This window comes from Talpa europaea (assembly GCF_964194135.1).
Source record: "Talpa europaea genome assembly, chromosome: 16".
Lineage (NCBI taxonomy): Eukaryota > Metazoa > Chordata > Mammalia > Eulipotyphla > Talpidae > Talpa > Talpa europaea.
The window spans coordinates 837547-864642 of NC_140084.1; the positions used below are offsets into that span (position 1 = coordinate 837547).

Genomic DNA, 27096 nt, shown 5'->3' on the forward strand with positions numbered 1-27096 from the left:
CGCCGCGGCGCGGCATGGCCGGGGCGGCTCCGTCGGGGGGCGGCCCGCAGTGACAGACCCTGCGGCGCGCGGGGCGATGGGGGCGGCCGCCTCCCGGGCGACGACGACGACGACGACGAGGAGCGGCCGCCGCCGCCGCCGCGCACCGGCCGCCGCCGGGGACGGGCGCGGGCCAGGAGCCGGCCCGTGAGCGGGGGGCCCGCGGCCGCTCGCCGCCCCCGGCCGCCCCGGCCGCCCCGGGCCCCCCCGGCGCCCCGCGCGCGCGCGCCCGCCGGCCCCTGGCGGGGGTCCCGCCCGCGCCGCGCGCCCCCGGCCCGGCCCGCGCGCCCGCGCCCGCCCCGCGCGCGCCCGCGCCCGCGCCCGGCGCGCCCCCCGCCCGCGCGCGCGCGCGCGCCCGCCCGCGCCCCCGGCCCCGGCCGGCCCCCGGGCCCCGCGGCCGGCGCGGCGCGGGCGGCAGCATGGTGGAGAAGCGCGGCGCGCTGCAGCGGGACGGCGTGTACCGCTGGTTCTCCGAGCTGCCCTCGCCGCAGCGCGTGGAGTTCCTGTGCGGCCTGCTGGACCTGTGCATCCCGCTCGAGCTGCGCTTCCTCGGCTCGTGCCTCGAGGACCTGGCGCGCAAGGACTACCACTCGCTGCGCGACTCGGAGATCAAGGCCAACAACCCCGCCGACCTGGGCAGCCTCACCAACCTGACGGACGAGGTGGTGCGCAGCAAGCTGCTCGTGTCGCTGGCGCTGCTGGGCTCGGAGCAGCGCGAGGCGGCGGGCGTGCTGTACCGCACGCTCACGCACATCGACTCCATCATCCACAACTACGGGCTGCAGCTCAACGAGGGCCGCACGGGCGATGAGTTCCTGCTGCTCTTCACCATGGCCTCCAACCACCCGGCCTTCAGCTTCCACCAGAAGCAGGTGCTGCGCCAGGAGCTCACGCAGATCCAGAGCAGCCTGAGCGGCGGCGGGGGCCACGGCGGCAAGGGCGCGCCCGGGCCCGGCGCGCTGCCCACCTGCCCGGCCTGCCACAAGGTGCGTGCGCCCCGCTGTCGCCCCGGCCGCCTCCCTTCCCCCAGTCCCAGCCCGCGCCCCAGGCTGTCCCCCGGCCGGCCCGCGGCCGCACCCCACGCCGAGACCCCCGTCCCGGCCCAGGCTCCCCCCGCGGCCGCCCGCCCGGCCCGGGGCAGCGGCGCGGCCTGGACCTAGCGGGTACCAGGGCCCCGGGGAGGCCTTGCGTTTCCGGAGGAGGAACCCGGGTCAGAGTTCGCGGCCGCACGCTGCCTGGACATCCCCGCTGGAAAGGCCATCAGGCCTTTGTCCCCAGTGGGGCTCTCCGGGGACAGAGCAGCCGCGCGCTGTGTGGCTGGGGCGTTGCAAGTATCTGGAGCGTGTTGGCAGAGAGGAAGCTCCCGGCCAGGGGCGATGGGGGGGCCCTGGGAGCTTAGGAGACCCCGCTGCGGCCCCTCTGGCCCCGTCCCGCGGGGAGCTGGGGGCGGGCGCCGCGTGCGGTGGGGTGCGCGTCTGCAGGTGACTGTCGGCAGGGCCGGGCCGGTGCGTCTGCGGGAGCAGGTCCTGAGCCCGGCCGCTTCCACATGTCAGTCTTCGGGTTAGGCAGGAAGGGCGGCGGGCAGCGCGGGAGATGGGCTTCTGAGCGCTCCGTGGCTACGTAAACACCGAGGGTTTGGGGCCCCGGCTTGTTTTTACCGGCCCCGGGGGAGCCTGGCACCAGGACGGCGCTCCCGGAGCACAGGCCTCGCTGGCCGGCGGGTAGCGAGCGGGGCTCTTGGGCCCACGGGCGGGGGCCGCAGCGGGCTTCCTGGGGGCGAGGCTCCCCAGCCCTGAGGGGAAGCCTGGTGGCGGCTTGCGGTGGCAGTGGCTCTAGCCGCCTCTCCCGGCTGCGGTTTTCCCCTGATGTCTTCCTGTCAGAAGTGGTTGTGGTGCTGCCGCAGGGGTGGGTTTGTTCAGGTGTTTTGGGGTGCCGTTCTCCGGAGCCACGGGGCTCTTGCTGTCCCGGGGTGTGTCCCGAGCAGAACGCCGGGCCTGTGTGGACGGGGGCGCAGGTCCAGCCTCGCCGTGTGGGCTCTGAGCCTGGGTGCCTGCGGGTGCCCCTTGGCCGTCCCGCGGGTCAGTGTGGCGCGCGTGTCCTGCTGGGAGGCGTGGGCACCGACCTCTGCGGCCTCCCCGTCCCCTGCACCGTGCAGCCCGCATCGGGTCCCCTCGTGAGAGCAGACGGGGTGGGGGGGAGCCGGGGGGCGACCCCTGGGAGTGTGCAGCGGGCACTGTGCTGAGGTGAGGTGAGGGGGGCGCCCCCACGGGCTGGGCTGGCAGGACTCCCTTCCTGCGGGCTCCGGGGCCTGGGACTGGTGCCTCAGGAGCCTCCCTCCACCTCAGGGGCTGGCCCCCACGGCCGCCGACTTCCCTTAGCCGTGTTTCCCCGCGCGCCCTCTTCACGGCTGCCCTTCGCTGAGGCGCTTCCAAGTCGTTGCTGCTCTGAGGTTCGAGGCGGAGCGGGAGAGGCTGCCGGGGACCGGCGGGGGCGGGCGGGGCCCGGGCTTCAGCTGCTGCCTTCGCAGGCCTCTCTTCGCAGATGGAAGAGCCCGGCGCGGGGGGCCGCGCGCCGTCGGCGGGCTCAGCTGTTAGGAACGGCTTTATTGAGATTTCATCCTCAATCCTAAAGCTCGCCCCTCGGTGCCGCACCGCGCGGCGTCGAGTCGGTTCACAGACCCCCTGACTTCTGCAACCGCCGCGGCTGCCAAATTTCGAGAGGTTTTCGGAGGCGCAGGAAGCCCTGTCCCGCGTCGTCCCGCTCACGGCCACGGGCTGCCCGCGACGCGGCCCCGCCGGGAGAGATCTCGCGCGTGGTTTCTGTGCCGCGGCGGGTGCCGTCCTCCTCGGGGCCGGCGGGTCTTCCGTCCCGGGAGCCTCCGTGTGCCAGCGGACGCCCGGCTGCCGCGGCTGCTGGTGTCCGGGCCTCTTCCCCTCAGGGCTGGCGAGCGCCCGTCGGGTCCCCAGGTCTGACTCTGAGCACACGGCCCTGCGTGCTGGCGGCCCCCGGCTGGGGGGGGGGGCGGGGTGGCACCAGCCGCCCCCGTGGGTCGCTGGCCCGGCGGGATTGGCTTGGCCCAGGGTGCAGAGCTGCCGATGGAGCTCCGCGGCTGCCGGCATCGCTGCTCTGGCGGGCGCCCGTGCCCGTCGCCTGCCTCAGGCGCTGGCGGGGGTGAGAAGAGGTGCCTCCGGGGGGCTCTCTCCGGCGCTGTGCTGAGTGGGGCTCCAGGGTGGGGGGAGGCTCTGCCATGGCTCTTTGTGTGTGCCCAGGGCAAGCAGGGGCCGGTGGGACTCCCGACCCCGAGTAGACCCCCCAGCACCTCTCGCCCTGTAAGCTGGCGCGTCGTGGGCGGCTTGATGCCGGTGGGTGGCAGGCGAGGCCCTGCCTGTGGAGCCCGTGGTGGGCCTGAGGGCTGGCGGGGACCCTTGCGGCGCGCCTCTGCTCCTTCACCACGTGCAGGCTGCTGGGGGCGCCTGGCTGGGAGACGCCCCCCTGCCGGGCGAAGCCTCTCGGCGGTGGCGGCCGCATCATGGGGACGGAGGTCTGGCCGTGCCAGGAGCCGGGCGGTGCTGCGGATGGTTCCGGCCACCTGGCCGGGCGCTGTCCTCTCCCGGGGAGAGCTGCCCTGCGGCTCTTTATACACATTCCCGAGGGTCCCCCTTTGGGGCTCTTGCCTCAAACTGACAAGGTGGGGTGGGTGGCAGTTTGTGCCCACGCGCTCGCTCAGAAGCCCCCATCAGGAGTGGACCTGCCGCTGGGCGTGGTGACACAGACCCACTCCTTGGCACGGGCTCTGTTCTGGGTACCGGACCTGCAGTCATTTGGGGTGAGGAGTGGACAGAGCAGGCGTCTCGGGGCGCCATGAGATGAGTTCTTGGGACCGAAAGCACCACACGTGGACCGTGGTCGGGTGGCCCGGCGGGCAGTGGTCGGGTGGCCCGGTGGCCACCGTGGCACGGGGTCGCTCTTGTGCTCCAGGGACGCCAGTCCCTGATAGAGCAGCAGGAAGGGGCCTGGGGTGCCTGTCCCGGGCCCAGCGCTGTGCTGGCCTCTTCTGCCGCGCAGCCGGGGGTGTCCTCCCACGGGGGCACTGCCGACTGTCTCGGTGTGGGCCCAGCTGTCTCCCCGGGAACGTCCGGAGTCTGCTCTTCCTGTCTTTCTGCTCGCCCCAGTTCTTGCCCCCACGGGCCCATTACTCTCTGGTTCTCCTTGCTTCTCACGGTCAGCGGGAGGCGAGTTCCTTGCCTTCCCAGCCGCCCTTCCAGCTCCCCTCTGCCCTGGCCCAGCCTCTGGGAGACCGTGCTTAGGCGGGCCCTGCGCTGCCATTGTGGGCCCTGGCGCGGCCAGCGCAGGGCACTGCCCATCCTGCCCCACCCCGCGGGAGGGTGCCCGGTCTCCCCGTGGGGTAGCTGTCCACCTGTCACCCATGGCGGGCGGGCTTGTGCCTGGGGAGGCGTTGCTGCACTGACATGGGGTGTGCCTGGCACCCTGCGGCAGGTGGGCCTGTGCCCTGGAGACCGCAGGGGGCACCGCCTTCGCCACTGTCGGGTGTGGCCTCTTGGTTGCGGTGGGGGCTGCCGGCCCCGTGGTGTGTGGCCCACGTGCGTCTCCCCGGGTGTACCTCTGCGCAGGACCCACACCCGCCCTCCCCTGCTGCCCTGGCGTCGCCTGTGGCATGATGCAGACAGAGGGCCGGCTGGCCCGGGCCCATCAGTGATTCGCCGCGTCCCCGGCCGTGTTGCACACCCTGTTCCCTCTGCCCCGCAGCCTCTGCCGTGGCACGCATGGCTGGCAGGCATGGCCCGGGCGGCCCGTGTCCTGGTGCCTCCGCTGTGCGGCGTGGACCTGCCCAGCTGTCTGCTGTCGCCCAGGGCGCCTGGCTCCTCGTGTCCACCGGCCCTTGGTCCCCGCCTGGGCGGTGGCCTTCTTGGGCTGCTCCTCGGCCTGCACATGCTGCGCGCCTGCTCCAGCTCCTGTTCCCGGGTCCTGGCTGGAGAGCCTGTCCTCCGTCCTCCTCGTTCCTGCCCCGCCAGCCCCACCTTCGGGGTTGCGTCCTGAGGCTGCTGCCGGCGCGGGGGAGGGCAGGCTCTGAGGGCAGGCTCGGGCCGGACAGCCGCCTCCGTCCTCGCTGTCCCGCGGTCTCCGGGAGCCCTGGCTGGCTCTGCTCTCCTTTAATGCCCCCCCCTCGTGGCAGTTTCTCCCCTGGCGGATGTGGCTGCGATCCCCGGCGATCGCAGCATCTGGATTCTTATTTTCAAAAGTTGGTGCGTCACAGCTCGCGCTGGCCGCCCTCCCCCAGGTGACTGCACCACCTGTGGACGCGCGCACCGAGCTGGGGGCGCCGCGGGCTGTGGCAGCACCGCGGCTCTGTGTGTTTTCTGGCCGTGGTGGTGCAGCGTCTGCGTGACCTTCCGTACCCCCAGCTAGAGCGAAGTTCTTGTTTCTCGGACGGTGGGGACGGGGACGTCGGGTCGTGGGAAGGGAGTGCTGTGGAATCCTTTCCTGACTACTTGGGACTTCCACGCAAAAGGCTTAATAGAGTTGCTAGAAAGAACGTAGTAAGTCCTCGGGTTCCGCGTTGATTCACGGTGAATCTAATTAAAACTCGCACGTGCGGGAGCTGCTAGCGACGTCGGAGTCCAGGCCTGCAGAAGGTGCTGTCTGAAGGCGGGAGAGCATGGATGAACGCGGAAGGAACACGCTCCCTCCGGCTCTTGGACGTTTTGAGGTCCGCGCGCGGGACAGAGCGGCCCTGGCTGAGGGCGGCTGCCCCGTCCTTGGGGAGTCCTGGGGGTGGGGGCTGTGGGTGCCCCCGGCCCGAGGCTGCATAATGCCCTCTGGGCAGCTCCCCCCGCCCAGGCCCCAGCCCAGGTGCTCCGAGGCTTCAGGCCAGTTTCTGTTCTAAAGGCCAGTCGGGCGCTCGGGGCCGGCCTGCGGGGGGGCCGCGTGTACGTGTGTGTGTGTACGTGGGCTGGGGCGTGTTTGAGGGTTTATGTTTCATCATTTAAAGAGGGAGAGCGCGAGGGTGTGTCAGAGCCCGGGCTGTGTGGACCCCAAGAGCAGAGCCCCCCCCAGGGCTCCCCTGTGGGGGCCGTGTGTGCCTCGGCAGCGGAAAGTGCCCTCCTGGGAAACGCTCCCGGTTCTAGGGTCTCATTGGGTGGTTTTTTAAACCATTTTAGCTCTGACAAGCACAAGCACCGCATCGCCGCGGCCCTGGGGCTGCCCCCAGATTCCCAGTCAGTTGTCACCATTACCCCTGCCCCCCACCTTTACCCCCGCCCCCCACCTTTACCCCCACCCCTCATCTTTACCCTCGCCCCGTTTTTCCTTTGGGCTTTCCAGTCGGCCTCTCCCCATCAGTGATCCGGGCAGCTCCTTGGCGTAGGGTTGGGGCGCCAGGTGTTCTCCGCTCCCTCGCCCCTGGGGAGGGTCAGGCCACTGTCCCTACCTTGCCTGTGGCCCCAGCACTGCGCCCTCCCCCCCCACGCGGTGTTTGGCCTGCGGGCAGCGCTCCCACCCTCCCGCCAGGCCCTGTCTCTCCATAGCGGCTCCGGTGGGGCGAGGTGCTGGGGCGGCCCCTCCCGCGGCCCTCAGCTCGGCGTCCCAGTCCTGGTGGGGCTCCTGTCCGCATGGACCGAGCCTCCCCCTGCGCGGACCCCTCCTCCGCCTGGCTCCCCCACCCCGGCCTCCGAGCTTTGTGAGCTCCTCGTTTACCCCGAACCTGCCCTCCCTCCCCCCGGACCCAGGCTGCCCACTGGCCGTCCCTGCTGACGCTCCTCTGAGCCCCCAGACGTGGCACGGTTTCCCCTGAGAACCTCCGCTGCCAACTTCGTTGTTGGAACGTCCGAGAGCGTCCGGCTCCCTGGCCCCCAGAGCCGCCCCTGTGGCCCCTGGCGCCGCCGGCCGCAGCCCGTCTCCCTGTCTGCACACCCCTGCGCCCGGCCGGTGTGCGCGCGGCCGCCCCGCCAGGCCTCGTGGGCAGTGCTGGGCCCCCCGCGCTGCGCCGGTCCTCGTCTGCTGGGCAGCTCCACTTGGCTCTTCGTTCCCGCTCCTCTGGGCGCTTCCAGCCTGCAGGTCCCCTTGCACCCCATTTTCTCTGTGGCTGCTTCTGGTGTGTGTGGTCACGTGGGTGTCGCCTGGGTGTCGCCCTCAGCTGGGCGGGGGCGTGGGCGCCTGCGTGCCGGGGGTGGGTCGGGCCCCTGCAGGGCCCAGTCGAGACTGTGCGGGTCCACGTGGCCGGCTCCCGGGGCTTTCCTTTCGGGGCCCCTCTGCCTTTCCAGCCACTGTCGCCTCCCACAATCCTGGGCTGCATCTTCTGGCCAGTCACACTTCAGGGCCCGGCACGTCCTGGCCCCTCTGGGGACGAGGCCGGGCTGGGATGTGGCGTGGAGCTGCGGAAGGCAGGTCCGCCCTGTCCACCCCGGCTGCGGCTGGCAGGGGCGGGTCCCCCAGGAATGTGGCCGAGGGGGGTTTCCCGTCCACAGCGGGTTCCTTGTCGCCGCGTTGGGGTCCACAGGGGCTGCCCCCGAGCAGTGTGGCCGGGCCCTGAGCAGCGCCTGGGCAGCTGGCCCTTCCCCTTGGCCCGCCGGTGTCTCCTGGGTGGGCTCAGGCCCCACTCCACACGGCTACGGAGGGGCTTGGCCTGATGCCGGGTCCTGCGATTGTCGGCGCCTGTTGACTGGGTTGGTCTCTCAGAGAAAACTGACTTCCCAGACACGCGTGTGGGGTGCTTGGCCTGGGGCCTCCATCCTGTTGGTTTCAGAAGACCCAGCGGGGGCCTCGGGCTCCCCCAGCGCGTGATGGTCACTTGCCCTTTGGGGTCTCTGCTGGGCTCACCCTCTGACCCCTTGGCCCATTTCTCCCCGGCAGCCTCCTGCCCTCTGGCAGCAGCGCCCTCCGCCCGTGAGCCGTGTATGTCCAAGGCGTGTGCCTTGGACAAGGCGACCGCCCCGGTGGGCCCCCTGCTACTGCCCGTGGCCTGTGCCTGCGCCCCCTCCTGCCTGCGTCTTGAGACAGTCACCCCTGTCACCTCAGGTGCCAAGCCCAAGTGCACCCTCTGCCCCGGTGGCCCCGCAGCCCACCTGACCCCCCCCCCCGTGCCCCCCGCCCCTGCCCGCATGTCCCCGCCGCGGGCTCTGTTCTGGGCGCTCCCGAGCCCTCCTGTGCTTCGGCCTGTCCTGGTTGGAGCCCCAGGAGCCCCTGCTAGGGTCTGCCCTTGGTGGGAGCTGGCCGGCCCCCCGCCTGGAGCCGTGCTGTGTACCCCTGCCTGGTTCTGGGGGGGCCTAGAATTGGAGTTTCTGATGTGGCCCCCCAGGGGACGGCGCCCCTTGGTGGAATGCGCTGGGGTTCACCTGGCCAGGTTCTTTCTGAGGTTCTGGGCAGGGATCGCCTCCTCTCCAGCGAGAGCAGGAGGGCGAGGGCCGTCACCAGGAAGGCCATGCGGGGCGGCTGGGGTGGCGCCGGCTCTCACGGCCCAGCCAGCACGGAGCTCGCGCTGTTGCACTGTCTCAGCGTCTCGTTCTGGCTTTGAGAGACGTGCGGTTACCAGTTTAGCAAAATGCTTACCAGTGACGTTTCTTGTTGATTTTATGTGTTTTCCTGTTGACCTGAGAGTATCTGGTGTGGTCTCCCCTCGCACGCAGTGGGCCCACGGGCAGCCCGGGTCCCCTCCCAGGTCGGTCTGCAGGGCAGCCGGGCCAGCCGCGCCTTCTTCCTGCAGCTCTTGCCCCAGGCGGGCAGGTGGGCAGTCTCTTGCGGGTGCCCCTCGAGGGCTGGGTGGCTGGGGTGGGGCGGGCACTGCTGCCCCTGAAGGCCCCCATGTGTGGGCGTCCGCCCCAGCCATGCTGCTCTTTGCCCTCGTGGTGCCCACCTGAGGCCAGGTCCATGCTCCAGACTACTTGACGGTTTCAGTTTTTTTTTTTTAAAGATTTATTTATTTATCCAAGAGCTGGGGTACAGGTCAGAGGCGTGGGAGGGTGAGAGGATTCACCAGAGACAGAGCGGGGAGCAGAACAGGCAGACGGACCAAAGACGCTGCTGAGGGGAGCAGCGGGGAGTCAGGAGAGGTCTGCCGCGCCATGTGGGTAGCTCCCTGGCCAGCCGGGAATCGAACCTGTGCTGCAGAAGCTGCGGACAGCTCCACAGTGCTGCGCTCAACCTGCTGCGCCACCAGGGAGGCCCAGGTTGAACTTTTAAAGAAATCAGAGAAGTCGCGGTTCTTGGAGGAGAGTTGGGACACCCCAGTTCTCCCGTCTCCCCGAGGCGGCGACTGCGCAGGGGACGCTGTCTGGGGTGCAGTGTCCGCCCCGGCACAGACCCCCCCACTGGGCTCCTGAGCGGTGCCCCACGCCGTCGCGCGTCCTGCAGTGATTCTTGGTAGGCCAGAGCGCCGACCTGGAAGGGCTCTGGTTCCCGTAATGGGCCGTCTCAGGTGCGCGCTGGGTCTGGGCAGCTGACCACCCATCCCGGGCAAGCCCATCTTGAAGCAGAGGCGGGTCCTGGAGTCTGGGGGACGGAGCCCCGAGCGGGCGGCTGTGGAGCCACCCGGGGCTGTGCTCAGCGTGCTGGCGGCACCTCTGGTGAGTGTGCACGGCGGGCCTTGGCTTCATCTGTGGCTTCATGTGGGCATTTTGTGCATTTAGCACCTGCTCCTGGGGGCAGTGGCCTTCCCCAGGGGGCTGGCGGGCCTGGCTCAGCCTGGCTGCAAGCCCCCCAACACCCCCCCACCCCCCGTTGTGGGGTGAGGGTCTGGACCAGCCCCGCCCCCAGGCTCAGTGTCCAGCCAGCCAGCGCAGCAGCCCCCTGTGGCTTTGAGGGCTTTTCAGGAAACAGACCTTTAAAATCAGAAATTTTCCTCAAAAAGACCCTGGCCCCGGAGCATTAAAACATTCTCAAGCACGCCACCTAAAGGCGCACCTGTGACGGCAGGTCTCTCTCACCAGACATCCTGGACTAAGAAACACCTTTTTGAAAAACATTATTATCTGAGGGGTGCTGGGTGGAGGGGCCCCCTGGCCCCGGTGCCCCAGGCCGCGGCTGCCTCTTCTGGGCTCCTGGCCCCGGGCCGGCAGCTGGTTGCTCTGGGTTCTGCCCAGGCCCGGCTCCCGGGACGCACCCCCCACCCCGGGCTGGGATGGGTGTGGTTGTGACCAGGTGCTGCAGAGCCCCTGGGAGCCCCACTTGGGGCCCCTCCCCAGACCCTCCCAGTCACACCCCACGTGGATGGCCGGGCCCGGCCCTGCTGAAGCTGGGGGCGGGGGAGATGGACGCCCGACCAGGCGGAGCTGCCGTCCAGGACCAGGGCCCACCGCGCTGCCACCGCTGTTGCTTGCTCCTTGCGTCCCTGACGTGTGGGACACTGGGGCGCCGGCTGTGGGCGCCGACCTGCGCTGCTCGCGGGGCCTGGAGGCGTGGCATGGGGGGCCCTGTGGGCGCCGGGGTGGCGGCCGGTTCAAGGCCTGGGCAGTACGAGACCCAGCGCCACAGAGCCGCGGCTGGAGCAGGGCGAGGGGCGGCCGTGGGGGCGGCGGAGGCGCAGCAGGTTGGGAGCCGCTGCCCATGCAGACCGGCCGGCAGGTACGGCGCACGTGCGCGTCCACTGAGGAGCAAAGCCAGGGGCTGGCGCCTCACGAGGGGCAGAGTCGGGGCGGCTGCCCCTGGCCACAGAGGAAGGCGACATGTGGAAGTGATCAGGTCTTCCTGTGGTGTCCGTCCAGCTGACGGCGGACGCTGCCTGGGAGCGTGAGTCAGAGCATCTGGGTTGGACTGCGGGTCACGTGGGTGAGGGAAGCAGCCAAAAATAACCCAAAACAGCATTTCTGGGAAAGGCAGGCGAAGATGGTGGTCAGTGTAAACAAAGGAGCAGGGTGAGCACCCAGGCCTGCTTGGCCAAAAGTGAGCTTTTGGGGCCTTCCTGGGGCGCAGGGTTAGTCCCAGCCAGGGAGCTGACCCACAGGGCGCAGCAGACCCCTCCTGTCTCCCCGCCGCTCCCCTCAGCAGTGGGTTTCAGTCATTCTGCCTGTTCTGCTCCCCACTCTGTCTCTGGGGAGCCCTCACCCCCCATCTCTGGCCTGCACCCCAGATCTTGTATGCATAAATAAATAAAATAAATCATGCAGAGCGTTTGGCGCGTGGGGAGGAAAGGTGCTGAGAGACCACGAGAACAGCAGCTGCGGGCTCCCCGCCAGTGGTCACACTCAGGATGCCTCTCCTGCATCCGTCCTGTGCCTCGAGGTCTGCAAGGGTGGCCACGGGCCCCTCCTGTCTGTGGCTGCAGCTGCTGGGCCTGTGGCTTTTCCTGTTGCTTGGTGGAGCGGTGACCTGGCACGCGCGGGCCTCTTGGTCCTGGCTGGGAACTGACCCGCCCCGGGGGCTTCTCACAACGTGCACACACCCACCCCCCAGGTCCTGGTGGGTGTGTGGGGCTTGGGGTTGGACAAGGCCCGGGGCCCCACGGAGGCTTAGCCGCGGGCCCGTGCCTGGCATGCGGGCGAGGGGGCTGGCGCGGCCCAGCAGGCCCGGGACCACACCCTTGGCTCCCTACCCGTCTTGGGACCAGGACCCTGGGCCACTCCCAGGGCTCACTGCCGGGGTCCAAAGCCCACTAGGGGTCAGACCAGTGGGGCAGAATCCACCATGGCCTCAGCGCCTCTCCTGAGAGTGGTTCTGGGGGCCTCCCAGCCGGATGGCCCCCCTGGTGACAGGGCCCAGTGCAGTGTCAGGACTGGCTGCTGGGTGCAGTCTTGGTAGTTCATCTGAAGGGTTGACTTTCCAGCGGCCTTCGGGGTGGGGGTGTCCTCTGTTCTGTAAGCTCGGGGCTCCCTGCGTGGTGTGCCCCCGCCTCTCTGCTCGGCCTTGCTCGGCCCCGGCGCCAGCCCCGGCCCCCAAGTGTGCACAGAGCAGCGCCTGCCCACCTGGGGCCAGGCATGGTCACAGCTGCTCTGTGTCCCGAGAACCTCGACACATACTGCACGCCGACCAGGGGAGCAAAGCACCAGCCGCCGTGTCCTCTGGACGTGGGGTGGCACGTTCCAGCTGCCCAACTGCCCGCACGTCTGGTCTCGTGGCCCTTCCCCCTGCCCTGCCTTCCCCATTCTGGCGTCCATCTGCCCTGCCGCCGCATCCTGACCGTCACCCTGGGAACTGAGTGGGGGGAAACCAGCTGATGATATTTCTGTCCTCAGGTCACTCCACGGACCGAGACCCCCGTCAGCAGCGTCAGCAACAGCCTGGAGAAGGCCCTGCACACGTCCGCGCGGCCCCCTGAGGAGGCGCTGCCCAAGAGGTCGGCGGGGAAGCACTGCAAAGGTGAGCGGCCGGGGCTCCCGGGCATGGGCCCCGGGCACTGACTGGAAGCGGCCGCCTGTGTGTGGCCTTTCTCGTGGCAGGGGCGGGGCTGGCCCGTCCTGCTCTCTGGCCAGGGACGAGCAGCCGCACTCACGACGGGGCTCTGCTGCTTCCAAGAGGACGGGGATGTCTTTGTGGCCAGGTGTTGAGCCCGCCGGCTTGGAGACGTCAGAGCTGTTTGTTTCCGTCTGAGGAAGCGAGAGGCGCAGTGAGCTGCTTCACTGAGAGCAGACGGGGCTGAGCAACCTCTGCGCGTTGTGTTTTCTGCTTTGGCCAGGAAGGAAGCGCGTTCTTACTTTTCAGAGTATTTTTTTCCTAGAAGGTGCTATTTTTAAGCTTAAAATACCGCAAACTGAACGGTTACGGGTGTCTCCCAAAGGGCGTATTGACCCTGATGCCGCCTCACCGCATTAGGGAGGCTTCTGAGAGCGCCTGGTGCGTGAGAGGCTCCCCTGCAGATGGGTCTGTCCAGCCTGCTGCCCGGCCGCGCGCGCGGTGGCCGGTGTGGGTGGAGGCGGCTGCGTCCTGCGGGGCCGTGGGTCCTGGCGCGTGGGCCTCGTGTGGCTGCTGGTCTCTGCAAGGGGGGCGGCGCAGCCGAGGACTCGAGGCGGCAAGCCCGGCGGGTCACGTGTGCGGAGGGTCCGCTTCACCCCCGTGACAGTGCTTGCTGTTCCCTTTCTCAGTGACCGTCGAGAAGATAGACCTGAAGGGGTTGGCCCACAAGAAGAACGAAAGAAACATCGAGTGTTCCTTTGAGGTGAGCCGCACATCGTCTTCATTTTTCTCCGGAGGCACGGGGAGGGCGTCTTACCCCGACAGGTGCTTTTCTTTAAATAAAAGCTGGGTCTTTACCAAGCCTCATCCCGGCCCCGCACGGGCTCTGGCCTGGGGGCACTCCCCCCAGCCTCAGAGCAGCGTCCACACGCGAGGGCAGGGCTCCAGGCAGCCTGCTCCTGTCGCCGGCGCCCAGGGCAGTGGAGGGTCGGGAGCCGCACATGTGTGTGGGGAGCTGCCCCGAGTCACAGCTCCGCACCCAGCAGGGTCTGCCTCTACGCCCCACCTCCTCTCTACCGGTCAGGCCTCAAGGGGCAGGGAAGCTCTGGCCCTCAGAGGCCGCCTGCCCGTATCCACATGCCACCCCAGCCCCCCGCAGGGTGTCAGTGTCCACCACCTCCAAGGTCCCCTCCCTCGTCTCTCTGGGGAGTCCCTGAGTGTGGGGGAGACCGACATGGGTTGGGGAGGTTTTTGATGCTGTGACCCATGAGCACCCTGCTGTCCTCGCGGCCTTGGGCGGCTGGGGGCTGCCTGTCTGAGAAGTGCCCAGCAGTGGCCATCCTGGGCGGGCGGCCCACCCCCTGCCCACCTGACCACCCTGGGCCTTGCTTTGCTCCCAGCCCTTGGACTGGTCGCTTGTGGCCTGGGAAGGGAGGACCCCGACCCCCTCAGCTTCGCACTGGAAGAAGGAGCCTGCCGGAGTGAGCGTGGGCGGGAGGCTGTAGGCTCCACCTCCGGGGGCTTGGGCGCCCACGCCTCTGCGCTTGGCAGCGAGGCGCAGGCACTGCTTGAGGAAAGGCCGGGTTGTCTGAGCAGCTCGCGCTTTTGGAACAGTGCACAGCCCAGGCCGCGGGCGGCTCCAACATCAGAGTCCTTGAGCTGCGGGCAGGGCCTGCGGGGATGTGGCCAGGACTCACCCTGGCCGTGCTGGGGGTGCTCGCGTGCGGGCACGAGGCTGGCTCAGGCCCCAGTCAGCGTCCCGAGCCTGGGGAGCGCCTCCACGGCCGGGACTGCGAATCCCGTGCAGGGCACTTGGGCTCCTGCCGGCCGGCGGCGCCTGCGCAGGTTCTGGAGGATGAAGCGTGTGTGTCTGTGTTTAAGGTTGGTTGGTTTGTTTGTGTTTAAGGTCTTGTGGTCTGATTCTTCAATAACATCAGTAACCAAATCTTCCTCTGAAGTGACTGAATTTATTTCAAAGGTAAGGTGGCGAGGGCTCTTAGTGCACCCACAGGCTCTCCTTCCCCTGACGGGGCCCACCCATTCGGGGTCCAGGGCCGGCTTCCTGCCGGACACCCCTGGCGCCAGGCCTGCTCCTGTGTGCGGGGCCGGGGCACTTGCCCCCGCCTTGTCTCTCGCTCCCCGCGCCGGGCCTTGCTGTCCCCTCGGCAGAAGGCCCCTGGATGTGTGCGCGCGTGTCCCGCCGCCTCCGTCCTGGGCGGGGCTGGCGCTGGTGCATCCCAGCGTGTCAGCCGTGGCCCCAGTGGGGTGCTGAGCGGGGGCGGGGCTTGTCCCAGCTCGCCGGCCCCTCAGGCTTTGGGGACACTCGGCCCCCCGCCCCCACCGTGCCGAGCGCCTGGCTTCCCGCCGCGTCAGGAGGGCCCCGCTGGGCCCGGTCGTGTCTGGGGTGCTGGGGCCGTGCTCACCATGCTCTGGGAGCGCTGGCCTTCCCAGATGTCCAGTTTGCTGCCCGGGGGTGTTCGTGTCCGTGATCTCCTCTGCCCGCTGTCTTCTCCTGGCCGGCGTTCGCGCACGCGGGCCTGGGCTGGCCGCCGGGTGCTCCGGCTCCTCGCCCGGTTGTGCTGTCGGTGGCTGCGGAGCCGGGGCCCCGTGCCGACCTCCTCCACTGCCGCGGCCTCGGTTCTGGCTTTTCCTCTCTCTTCCTCTGGACCTGTCTTCTGGTGACGTCCCCACCTCTCCGCGGCACCCTGTGTGTGCGTGCATGCTGCCCTCCTCCTGCGTCCGCAGCCCGTCGCCACGGTTAGTGCCCGACCCCGCCCGCGGGCTGCGCCTGGTGGCTCTGAGTGCTCCGACGGTCACGGCGCGGTGGTGTCTGCCCCCCGTGCTCTTCCTGGCGTGTCTCGTATCTGACAGAAGGTTGGGCCTCAGGTTGGGGACATGTGCTTGGGCTCGGACACGGGCTGCCTGTGTCACCAGACCCCGCGTTCCTGGAGCCCGAGTGGGCAGGACTGAGCTGGGCGGTCTCTGCTGCTGCTGTGGGGACCTCCCGTGCACTGCAGGCCTCGGGTTCCTGCTTGAGTCTCCAGGGCCTGGAGTGTCAGAGGCTCCTTCCGGTGCCCTCCTGCACGCCAGTTCTCAGCTGCCCTCTGCCAGCTTCCCCAGGGACTGCTGCGGCCTGGGGGACGCGGCAGCCACGGTCTGGCTCCAGGCCGAGTCGGGCATGGGGCCTGTGCGGGTGGGCCTGCCCCGCACCTCATCTGCCCGCCTGCTGGCAGTCGCCACCGTGCTTGCGTGTGGTTGCAGGCTCCTGGGCCTGGCAGGGCTTTTTGGGACCCGAAGGCTTTTGCTCTGTCCTCCTCCAGTGGCCGGTGCCGCCCGTGGCCTGCTGCCAGGAGGCCTTCCTGCCCCTCCCCCACTGGCAGGAAGTGACTGCCCTCCCGCTCCTTCCCCCCAGAAACAAGGGCCTGGCTAGGTCTTCGGAGCAGGAGCCTTTCACCCTCCCTGGCACCTCGGGGAAGCGTCGGGCCCCGTGGTGGCCGCGCTGGGCCATGTCCACTGGCTACCTCCTGTCGCCAGCCTGGCCCCCACGCTGGACCACTGCGGCACCGTCCGTCTTCTCCAGACGGGTCCTGTGGCGCCCAGGTCATTGTGGGGAGGCGCCCTCTGCGGGCCTAGGGACTGTGGGTGGCCAGGCTGCCTCCGATGCGATGGTGGGGGCCGTTGGGATGCAGAGGCAGGGCCCCAAGTCGCTGGCGGCACAGCGTTGGCAGCGTCCCAGCAGTTGCCGTGCGACCTGTCGAGGGTCTGCAGCTGTACCCTCCGGCCCGGTGAGCTGACCACTGTGCCTGCTCCCCAGCTGTCTCAGCTGTACCCCGACGAGAACCTGGAGAAGTTCATTCCTTGCTTGGCCGGCCCAGACGCCTTCTATGTAGAGCGAAACCATGGGGATCTGGAGCCCGACCTGAGGTAACACCCACGCCAGAGCCGGGGGACAGGGCGGGACGGGGCCCGCCCCGCTGGGCTGGCCAGGAGGACGTGCGGCCCCACCGCCGTCTGCTTCCCCCGTGGTTGCTTCTCTTCCCTGAGACTAAGCCTTCCCTCCCGAGCGGCGCTGCGCTGTCTCAGCGGCGTCGCCTTCTCTGCTCCCCAGGTGTCTGGCTGCCCTGCCTTCCCACGTGCTGAAGAACGACCACGTCAAGAGGTTTCTCAGCCCGTCGTCTCCTGCCCAACAGCTTCAGAGTCCAAGTGAGTGTAGAGTGTGGTTGCGGGAGCACGGCTGTGCTTCCTCTGCCTGCGGGCGCTGCCATCTTCCTTTCCAATTGCAGGTCCCGGCAACCCCCCGCTCCCTAAAGTGGGCACCGTGGTGGGCGTGTCTGGAAGGTGAGGCCAGGCCTGCGCCAGCACCGTTCCAGCCGTGTCCGAGGCCCTGCTCTAGAGGGCACAGTCGTTCTAAGCCTCAGCCTGGGGTCAGGACTGTCCAGAGCTGCGCTGGACAAAGACAGCGCATTCCCTGAGTCCCCACAGAGGGGGTGGATCCCCAGGCCTGCTCAGGGCCACCCGGGACCCAGAGCTCTGGTGCATGCGGCTCTCAGCTCCCAGGGGGACGTGCTGGGCAGTGTCAGGGCTACTGCCCTGGGGTCCTCCGTCAGCATGAGGCTGGACGGCGGTGCCCAGTGGCGAGGGGGCATCTGAGGGATGGGGGGCCGACACCTGGTCAACGCTGTCGTTGGGCATGTGGCAGTGCCCATCAGGCCAGCAAGTCACCACCTCCTCGCTGGCCGTCAGTGAGCAGGCCGCCGGTGGAGGTGGGTCTGCAGCGCCAGGGAGGGGCCGGAGAGAATAGAAAGTCTTCCAAAGCCACTTACTTGGCCGTTCAAGATTTTGGGGCCCTTTTTCACTTGTGATTGTCAGTATCACCTCGTGGCAGAAGCAACAGCTTGTCCTGAAGTCCAGGAGTGACTCCAGCTGCAGCACCCATTTGCCACACCTGCAGCCTGTGGGTGGGAGGCAGCAGCAGGGAGGGGGGTCTGTCGTGCACGAGCCGCGTTCCACTGAGGGCCCTGTGCTGCCCGCAGGCCTGTGTGCGGTGTGGCCGGCATCCCGTCCTCGCAGAGCGGCCCCCAGCACCACCTGCCGCACGCGGCCAGTGCCCCCGCCGTGGCCCACTGCTCCCACGCAGGGGCCTACCGCACGCAGATGGACGCCACGCCCGCCATCCTGCTGCCGTCCGGCCTGCAGACCCCCCAGACGCAGGAGCAGAACGGGATCCTGGACTGGCTGCGGAAGCTGCGTCTGCACAAGTACTACCCAGTCTTCAAGCAGCTCACCATGGAGAAGGTGAGGCCCAGGTTGCTGCTGCACCGGGAGGAGCCAGGCGTGAGCTCGCGCCCTGGCCTGTGCCTCTGTGGGTGCCCGCCAGGGTCTTGCGCCGCCAAAGCGAAGCCAGGGCAGTGGGAGCAGGGCCTGGGGTCAGCGCAGGGCTGCCCGCGGGCCTGGACTCACCATTGCGTGGCTGAGGGAGTGGACGGTTCTCTTTTCAAGCAGGAGGATGGAGATTATGTTTCACAGTAGAGAGTTTGAGGAGGGCAGAATTTCATTGTTACAGACACCGAAGCTGCCTAAGTCAGGGCATCCCTAGTAAAGTGACCCTGTGCGTGACCCGGAGCGCCCCCTGCCGGCCAGGGCGGGGCCTGGGCCAGCAGCTGACTGGTCACGGTGTGGGCCTGCCAAGGTGGGGCGCTCACAGCAATAGAAAGCACAGTTTAGTGAGTTACCCTTACTCGTTTATTTTTTTTTGAAAGATTTATTTATTTATGCGTACAAGAGCTGGGGTACAGGCCAGGGGTGTGGGGGAGGCGGTGAGAGGACTCACCAGAGACAGAGTGGGGAGCAGAACAGGAGGCTCCACTGAAATCCACTGCTGAGGGGAGCAGCGGGCGAGACAGGAGAGGTCTGCCATGCCATGTGGGCAGCGCCCTGGCCGGGGGTCAAGCTTGTGGTGCAGAGACTGCGGACAGCCTCACAGTGCTGTGCTCAACCCCTTGCGCCACCAGGGAGACCCGAGTTGCTCCTATTCTGTTGAGGACTCGTAAGTCTCACAGGCCGCAGGCGTCACTAGTCTCCATCTGTCCAGTGTGCGGGCTGCGACCCAGCTAGACAGCCCTTGACTGTGTGGGCAGCGGCTGCGGACCGAGGAGGCGCCATCAGGGAGTCAGGTGGTGGGTGGCACCACTTTCTGGGGCACTGACTACCGACAGTCGCTTCTGTCCCTAAAATAAGGGCGACTGGGGGGACGCAGCCCTTAGCAGAAGGCTGTCCTGTCTGCAGGAGAGACGGGTTGCACTTGGGGGGGCCGGCACCCTCACCAGTCGCTTCCCGCAGCCCTGCCCTCCCAGGGTCTGGTCTCCCTGGGGGGGGGGGGCGACCGGGGGGAGCAGGCTGTGGGGATGCAGCCTGGACCCCCACAGGGCGAGTGTCTTTGACTTGAACTGTGGGCACCGGCGTATTCAGCGGTAGGTGCCTCCTGCACCCGGCTTTGTGCCTTGCTGTCGGGGAGACGCCCCACGTGCTTTCCCCTCAGCTCCCCAAGTCCTCAGTAACGTCGTTTCTTTCCTCTTTGGAAGTTCCTGAGCCTCACTGAGGAAGACCTGAATAAATTTGAATCTCTCACCATGGGAGCAAAGAAAAAGCTCAAGACTCAGTTAGAGCTGGAGAAGTAAGTCCGAGCTGGCTGTGGCTCTGCCCCCGAGGCGGGGCGCTGGGTCCCGGTCACGCCGCCCACTGCGCCTGCCTGGCTGCGCCTCCCGTCAGACGGTGCTGGGTCAGGGCAGGGCGGGCGTCCGGCCCACGACCTCTGCGGCAGCCTCACGTGCCCGTCCCATGTGTGCCGTTGCAGGGAGAAGTCTGAGAAGCGGTGCCTGAACCCCTCGGCGCCGCCCCCGGTCCCCAGCAGTGGAGTGGCCCGCGTGCCCCCCACCAGCCACGTGGGGCCCGTGCAGCCGGTGCGGGGCAGCCCCGCCGCAGGTGGGTCCGCGTCCGCGTTGCCGTGCGGTTCTCGGGCCGGCTCCCCGCGGTCCCGTCCTCAGCCGTGCGCAGCGCTCGGGCCACGCTGCTGGCGGCTCTCGCCCGGGCCTCACTGCGGGGAGAGCAGGGCCTGGTGGCTGCCGGCAGCCATCTGGGCCAAGACATGACACTGGGCAGCCAGCCCGGGGCGCGGGGGCTCAGCAGCCTGTCCCTTCCCAGCCCCTGCCCGTGGGCACCCGCCGTCCTGCCGGCCTCGGTGCTGATCCCACACACACAGGGGCAGTAGCGGGAGCAGCACTGGCGGGGGAGGAAACGCAGCAGTCGTTTCGGTGGTGGTTTGTCCAAAGCTCTGCTCTCGGCCCATCAGCTGGGGTCTTGGGGTTTGTGGCAGCGGAGGGCCCGACGGCCCTGTGGGGTGGGGGCGGCCCCCGCTGTGCCCAGTGCTGCTCTCCCGAGACCCCCGCCCTGGGTGTGGGGTGAGGCGCTGCCTCCTGCTGCTGGCCCCGCAGCCAGCGTTCCAGTGTGGGGTGGCAGCTTGTGCAAGGCCGCCCTGGGTGACTCGGCCTGTGTCCCCTCAGCGCTGCGGGTGGAAGTGGAGCAGCCACCTCACCAGACGGCCCGGGAGGGCAGCTCCTCTGAGTGCTCCAGCTCCTCGCCCAGCCCAATGGGGGTGCAGGCCCGGGAGGAGAGCTCCGACAGCGCCGAGGAGAACGAGCGACGTAAGGAGCTGCGGGCTCGCGTGCGCCACTCGGCCCCGCCCGCGCTGCGGGCTGACGCTGTGCTCCTGCCCTAGGTGTGGAGCTGCGCCTGGAGGGGCCCCCCGACAAGGAGAAGCCCGTCATGCTCCTGAGCCACTTCCCGTCGAGCTCCGCCCGCCCCACGGCCCAGGTCCTGCCTGTGCAGAACGAGGCAGGCTCTGCCCCGTCTAGCCTCCACGCGCTGCCCGCACAGATGCTGCCGGCTGCCCCGCACGCGGCGCCCCTGCGCATGCTGGCCGCCATGCACAAGGCCGAGCGGGGCAGCGCTGACGTGAAGCTGCTGTCGTCCTCCGTGCACTCGCTGCTGTCTCTGGAGGACAGGGGCAAAGTCTCCGGACCAAGAGGCGGCCTTAAGGTGGAGAAGAGCTTTGGCAATGCCGTGATGGACGTGCTGCCCACGCCCACCCCCCACCAGCCTGTGCCGGTCCTCTCTGGGCTGGCCGAGAGCAGCGCCATGTCCCCCGCCGTCTCCTTCGGCCCCCGGGCCAAAGCCGTGCATGCGGCCACGCTGGAGCGGGCGATGAAGCCGGCCCCGCCGCCGGCGCTGGTGGTGGAGACCAGTAGCGCCTCCGCGGGCTCCTCGGGCGCCGTCTTCCATGTGGCCCGGCCCCCCATCAAGCTCCTGGTGTCTTCCTCTGCGCCCACGGAGGCCGCCCTCTCGGGGCAGACGTCTTGCGCCAGCAGCGTGCAGATCAGCGTGCCCCCTGCAGTCATCAGCCCGCGGACGGCCCTGTACACCGCCAGCACCAAAGCGGCCTTCCCGGCCCTGGGCCCCCTGCAGGGCAGCTTCTGTGCCAGCAGCAGCACTGCCTCCTCCGGCACCCACCCCTCCGCGTCCTTCACCAACATGGCCCCGGGGCCCGGCTGCCCGGCCCCCAGCTCCAGCCCCGCCCTCTCCTCCGGCCCGGACAGCGGCTTCTACGGAGGGGGCGGCGGTGGGGGCTCCCCTGGGAACATCGCTGCCTCGGGCCAGAACCACCACCACCACCACCACCACCCGCCGCCACCCGCGCCCGCCCCGCCCGCCCCTCCGCCCGGCTGCGTGGTGTGCACGTCCTGCGGCTGCAGCGGGAGCTGCGGCTCGAGCGGCCTGACCGTCAGCTACGCCAACTACTTCCAGCACCCCTTCTCGGGACCCTCGGTCTTCCCCTTCCCCTTCCTGCCCTTCAGCCCCGTGTGCGGCGGCGGCTACGTGGGCGCACAGCAGTACGGAGGGGGCGCCTTCCCCGTGGTGCACTCGCCCTACAGCGGCGCCGCGCCCCCCGAGCCCGTGCTGAGCGGCCAGTCCACCTTCGCCGTGCCCCCCCTGCAGAGCTTCATGGCGGGGGCGGCGGGCGTGTACCAGGCCCAGGGGCTGGGGGGCGGGGGCGGCGGCTCCGGCCACAAGAAGAGCGGCAACCTGTCGTGCTACAACTGCGGGGCCACCGGCCACCGCGCGCAGGACTGCAAGCAGCCGCCCATGGACTTCAACCGGCAAGGTAACGCGGCCGCCGGGCAGCGCCCCCGGAGACAGGCGGGCCGGCTGCGTGGCGTGACGGCCGGCGCTGCGCTGTGACGCCAACCTTGACCACTCTGAACGCTCTTGGACAGCACGAGCGAGATGGGTGACGGGCTGGGACCCACACGCTGCCCAGGCCGTGGGGAGGTCCGGCTCTCGGCTGCCTCTCGGCCTCGGGCCTCCTGTTCTTCCCGAGCCCGGCCGGGCGGGCCGCAGTGTCTGTGTGTGCCCGCTGCCCGTGGCCGCCCGCCGCCTCTTCCCCACCCCAGCCCTGCCAGCGGGTGACCTCGGCAGCGTTGCGGCTGTCAGCAGGCCCCCTGTCCCGCTCATGGTGTGGAGATGGCGGCGCGGGGCTGGGGTGCCCGCGGCCCCTTCCAGAGCCTCTAGGTATTTGAGGGCCGGGGCGGGGCTGGGGGGCGTGGGCCCTGGGGGCCTCACCCCCCACCCCCCACCCCCGGCCCCTGGCCTTGTGCTGGCTGAGCCCCAGCCAACGCCCCTGACCGAGGTGTGGGTGGGGAGGCAGGGGGTGCCGGGGCAGGCGGACTGGGGGCCCAGGTCCCGTGTCCGACGGTGGCAGTGACTCGGGACGTAGCCTGGACAGTGCGCTCCGCGTGCGTCACGGGGACTCAGGTGTCATCTTTCCCCCCTTTGCAGGTACTTTCAGGCTGAAATACGCCCCTCCCGCAGACGGTCTGGACGCCACAGATTGATATTTTTCCCTGGCAGCAGAACACAAATAAGCCATGGAGACATACGGAAAATTAAATACACAACTGAGAGTCTAGTTGCTGTTGAGCTTAATATTTTTAATCCAAAGGTGCTTTACTTTATAGACTGGATGGAAGACCTAGCGTAGGAGTGCAGCGAACTCGGTTTATTGCCAAAATCCAGGTCGGAGCTTGATGTCGGGATGGGCCTAGCGGGCGAGCATCTCCACAAGGGCGCCCGGCCGCGGTGGTCGCCACGCCGAACCCGCCGTCTCCCGGGGAACGTCGCCGTGCCAAGTCCTTCCAGGCTCACGCGAAATTCCAGGGCAGCTACGAGACGGTCGGGAACTGAGGGGCGGAGCCCTCTGCCTGTGGGGCCGCCGCGGGCCGCGACACCCCAGCTGGGGCCTGTCACCTTCGCTGTGCTCCTGAGGCAGCCAGGCACCGCCTTCCGGCCTCCCGAGGGCCGCGCCGCAGGAGAACGTGGGCTGGCGGCCGCTCGGGCCAGCGCGGCAGAGGCTGAGTGTCCTTCCCTCGCTGAGACACTTGTAGCATTTCAGGTCTTTAATTTTTTCCCGCAAATAAAATGATACTACATTAATAGAAATAGAAATAGTCATTCGCAACAGATGATTTCTAAGGGTCCAAGTCCCGAGACGCCCTAGTGGGCAGAGCACCGAGAAGCCCTCCTCCAGGCCCCCCGCAGCACCACCCTGCGTTCTCCACCCAGAGGAGCCCCCCGGGCTGCTCAGCCGATGCCGTGTCCGCAGCAGCGTGGGTGAGGCCTCCTCACTGGACTCCATGGCCCGAGGCTGACCAGCAGGCACGGGCAAGACAGTCCTGCCTCACGGGCGGCGGACGGGAGCCGCCTCCTCGCCACTCCTCTGTGCTGGGCTGGTGGACAGTTCCGTGGACAGTCACCTGGAAACCACGCGGGGAGTGCCACGCCGCCGCCAGGGTCCATGGCACAGGCCCAAGCCAGGAGCCTGCACAGTCTGGCCTCACCGCGCAGCCCTCAGCCGCCGCTGCGGCGAGAACACCTAAGTCCAGGGACGTGCAAGGGCTGCAGGGGGTTTTCTGCCCAGGTCGCCATTGTCAGTGCTAAAGCCTTCGATGTTCCGATGTTGGCTGATAAGGCCTTGCCCAGGGATCTTTCCAGGTGGACATTCATGTAAAGAATGAGACTCACAGACCCACGCCATTCTTAAAAGTGCACAATCAGCCTCATGCGAATTGATGTTAATGGAGAGAACCCCCCAGCACTCGAGGCCTCGTGACATGAAGCTTCAGATCCCGAGATCCGTCCCTGCTTCGTGGAAGCTTAAAGCAGAAAGTTGTTACTTTTTTTATAAAAGGCTTTTAGTAGAATTTTTTAGAGTTTTATTTTAGTAGAGTTTTATTTCTATGCAATGCAGAATTGACAGCTCTGTATCCCCCGGCACAGTGTTACATAGTGAAGGTGTTAGTGACGCGCAGCAGCTTCTTGGGGAGTGTCACGTGATCTGAACCACAAACACGACGAGGGTCACAGTGGGAACCGACACTACTTTGCCTTAAAGAGCACCAGACGGGACTGGCATCGCGTTCAAGGAAGACTTTGTGGGTTCACTGATGTTTACGACTAATATTTCTGAGGCCGTTCAGTGGCCTGGATATGTGCTGAAAGCCAAACTTTTAAAATTTTTGGTTTTTTTTAAACAAAGAAATATTTTAAATAAATCCTGTTTCCACACGGTGAAGTTATTGAAAACTGTCTCATGAGCAAAGGAAAGCGTTTTAGGTTTTTGGTTTCAGTGGTCAGTATTGGGGAATGGAAGTTATCTGTTACCCTTGTAACTATTTTGATAAATACTGGAGGTTAAACCCAGCAGCAGGCGAGAACAGACACTTCCGCTTGGTCGTGACGCTCAGGTGGCGGTGAGGCCCCCTGGCCGGGGCGGGCTCCTCGAGGCGGCCGCCCCCGGTGGACACGGGCCCGCAGCAGCGCTGCCTCGATGGCTCCCTCTGAAAGCAACCAAAGTCCGTCGCCGGCAGCGCCCTGCGCCCGCTGGGGACCCGCCGGGCCTCAGCACGCCCGCCGCAGGCAGCGCGCCGCGCAGTGCCGGGGCTGACTGTTGAACCTCCCTTGGTTTTTTTAAGCCAAACGCTCAATTTTCTACCTTCCTTTCTAATTTTTATTTCGTGATGATAATGAAAATGGGGAAGTGTTGACGAGTTCAGATTCCTAGCTGCCGAAGAGCAGAGGACACGGGAGGTAGCACTTTCGGTGAAGACGGTTATTTCCTTGCAAGCAGATACGTGGTTGGGTATTTACAAACCAGCATCATCTACCACCGCCGGGAGACTCTGGGCGTCGGCCTGCTGCGCAGCTGGGGGTCCGGGGCGAGCTGGCCGCCATCCGGCAGCCCCTCCTGGGCCTCCGGTCTCTCCCGGCCGGCCTGAGCGCGGTACCTGCTGAGTCTTTCAGGTGGCGCGGGAGCGGGGCCCCTGCTCGACCACCCCTTCCCGGGCGGGCCTGTGGCGGCTGAGGCGGTGCTGGCGGTGTCTGGAGCCCCGGGTCCCGCAGAGGCCCCGTTGTTGGAGCGGCGAGGTCCTGGGTGCAGGGGAGCACCTGGAATCATCACTCGGGAAACTCCGCGCTGTGTGGGTGGAGGCCGGAAGTGAACATGGCCGTGCTGGGGGGCCCGGCCCCAGTCTGGACCACCAGCCCCCAGCCTCGCGGGCCCCCAAGCTCCAGGACGGACTGGCGCCGGGACTGGGGGCCTCGTGTGCTCTAGACTCCTACAGTTTCTACTGGACAGAATTTTCATTTAGCAATGAAGGAAAACTCCCCTTTTTGAGCCATTCTTTTATGTCAATTCTACAAAATTGCATGTATCTTTATAAATATTTTTAAAAGATATAGTTTTGTAAATATTTAATATTCTGCTAATTTGATTTTGAATTGTAAATGTCAAGTATTGTTTTTGGGGTTTTTATGTTTTATTATACTTTGTTAAAAAGGAAAAATTGTACATTTTTAGAATGTTTTTATGAGTAAATTTAATGTACTGAAAATAAAAACCAAAAAAAAAAAAAGGCGGTGTGGTCACCAGATCTGCCTGGCGGAGCCGCGCCTTCCCGAGTGGGCCGTGGTCTGCGAGGGACAGGACCCTGCCGTGGCACAGGTGGCAGGTTTGGACCTGGGCTAAAGTCGTCCCAGCTTCGGTTCCACAGACAGATCGCGTGTCTTTCCCGTGTTTCCAGACTCGCCAACGTGCCCTGCGCCCGCCGCCTGGCCCAGCGTGGGAGGTGCGGGCTGAGGGGCGCTGGCCCCACCGCCAGGCGCCCGGGCTCTGCTGAGAAGCGGCTGGGCAAGCAGGGACCGCGGGCAGACGCAGACGTCCTGCCTGGCTGAGCCGTTGGCTGAGCCGTGGGCCAAGCGCGCCGCGGGAGTGATGCCGGCCCTTCTGGCCGGGTCAGGCTTCGGGTTCACCTGGCGCACAGGAAACGCCTCTCGCCCTCCGGCCCAGTGCGCTCGTGCAGGCGCCTTCCAGGGCCGGCTCCCGCTGCCACCCTCCCCTGGGGAGTGCCCGGAGCCCTGACTCGGTTTCCTAAGGGCAGCCCCCAGGCAGGGCCTTGGGCAAAGGGAGGTGCCCCTCCCCCCCATGTTGCGCTGGGAGGGAAGGACCCTCTGGGGCTTGCAAGGTGCACAGGGGCGCGTGCCCAGAGATGACCTAGAACTGAGCTCTGACAGCTCCAGTCGTGCCTTCCAGCTCCCACGCCTGGTGGGCCTCAGCGGGATGGGAGTGGCAGGGCCCTCACAGGGCTCTCAGGTAAGCTGCAGAGCACCGGGAGCGACAGCTCGCGGCGGGCTGGGCCAGAGGGAGGCGCACTTGCTGACCGCGAACCCCTGGCACGGGTGTGTGCAGCCGTGCAGAGCCCAGATGGTGGCGGGCGGGGGCCGGGGTGGGCATTGTGCCTCGCCCCGTGGATAGGGCCCGCGGGGGCAGGGGCTGGCGTTGCCGGGGAGGCCAAGGAGGTAACTCTGGACTGATGGTGCCGCTGCCTCCTGCCACTTTCTTCATGCTGAGCGCGCACTCGGGCAGGGCTGGTCGACCTCAACCGCGGCGACTGGCCTTCCTCTTAAAGTGTGAGAGCTTCTGGAACGCAGCAGGGCCCACTGCAGTTGCCAGCAGGAAGCAGGGGCACACCGGGCCCCAGTGCCCTCTCGGCGTCCTGCCCCCGAAACAAAACTCAGCCAACGGCTCAGTCACCCAGAGCAGGCACGTCGGAACTCTGGGGACACAGAGCAGGGGAAACGCCACTTGCCCCCTGACCTGGGCAGCAATACCCTAGTGACCCTTTACTCCAGGCTCTGCTGAGCAGTGGAGATTTTGTGCGCAGTTGTCTGGAGCCAGCCAGGTCGGAACCGCCCGGCACTGCAGCAGAGCTGTTTCGGGTTCTTGCGGGAAGCAGCTGAGTGTCCTCAAGGCCCCATTTACCAGACGTCCTGCCAGACGTGCCTTTGGCTTTCTCGGCTGGGGCTGAAGGCAAGGGCTGACCAGCAGCACTCAGAGCCCCTGGACAGGCCTCTCTAGCGCAGAAGCCCCCCGGGAGTGCGGCCAGGTCCTGTGACCGGCAGGAAGACGGGCCTGAGAGCGGGAGCTGCGGGCCTAAGCTGGGGGAGGGGCGCTGAAATAACCGCAAGGCCTACTTGACTGGCGATTTAGAATGCAAAGTATTTTATTTTCAAACCTCTAAACTTGAAAACAAGACAGCCTAGGTGAAATGA

At 67.4% G+C, this 27096-nt stretch overlaps 1 protein-coding gene across 2 annotated transcripts; it reads left to right on the forward strand.

The window, feature by feature from the left end:
• Nucleotides 1-458: 458 nt before the first annotated feature.
• ZCCHC14 (zinc finger CCHC-type containing 14) lies at nucleotides 459-22325 on the forward strand (the record flags this gene model as incomplete). 2 transcript variants are annotated; one of them, XM_084257572.1, is made up of 13 exons in its annotated part: nucleotides 459-1025; nucleotides 12222-12345; nucleotides 13068-13141; nucleotides 14285-14356; nucleotides 16193-16302; nucleotides 16487-16581; nucleotides 16662-16716; nucleotides 17412-17673; nucleotides 18960-19051; nucleotides 19232-19359; nucleotides 19938-20078; nucleotides 20153-21595; nucleotides 22270-22325. In XM_084257572.1, 13 exons carry the CDS (start codon nucleotides 459-461, stop codon nucleotides 22323-22325), a joined length of 3219 nt encoding a protein of 1072 aa, XP_084113698.1. The 2 variants fall into 2 exon arrangements, with proteins under 2 accessions (XP_084113698.1, XP_084113697.1); XM_084257571.1 differs by lacking the exon at nucleotides 22270-22325 and having other exon boundaries at nucleotides 20153-21677.
• Nucleotides 22326-27096: the final 4771 nt, after the last annotated feature.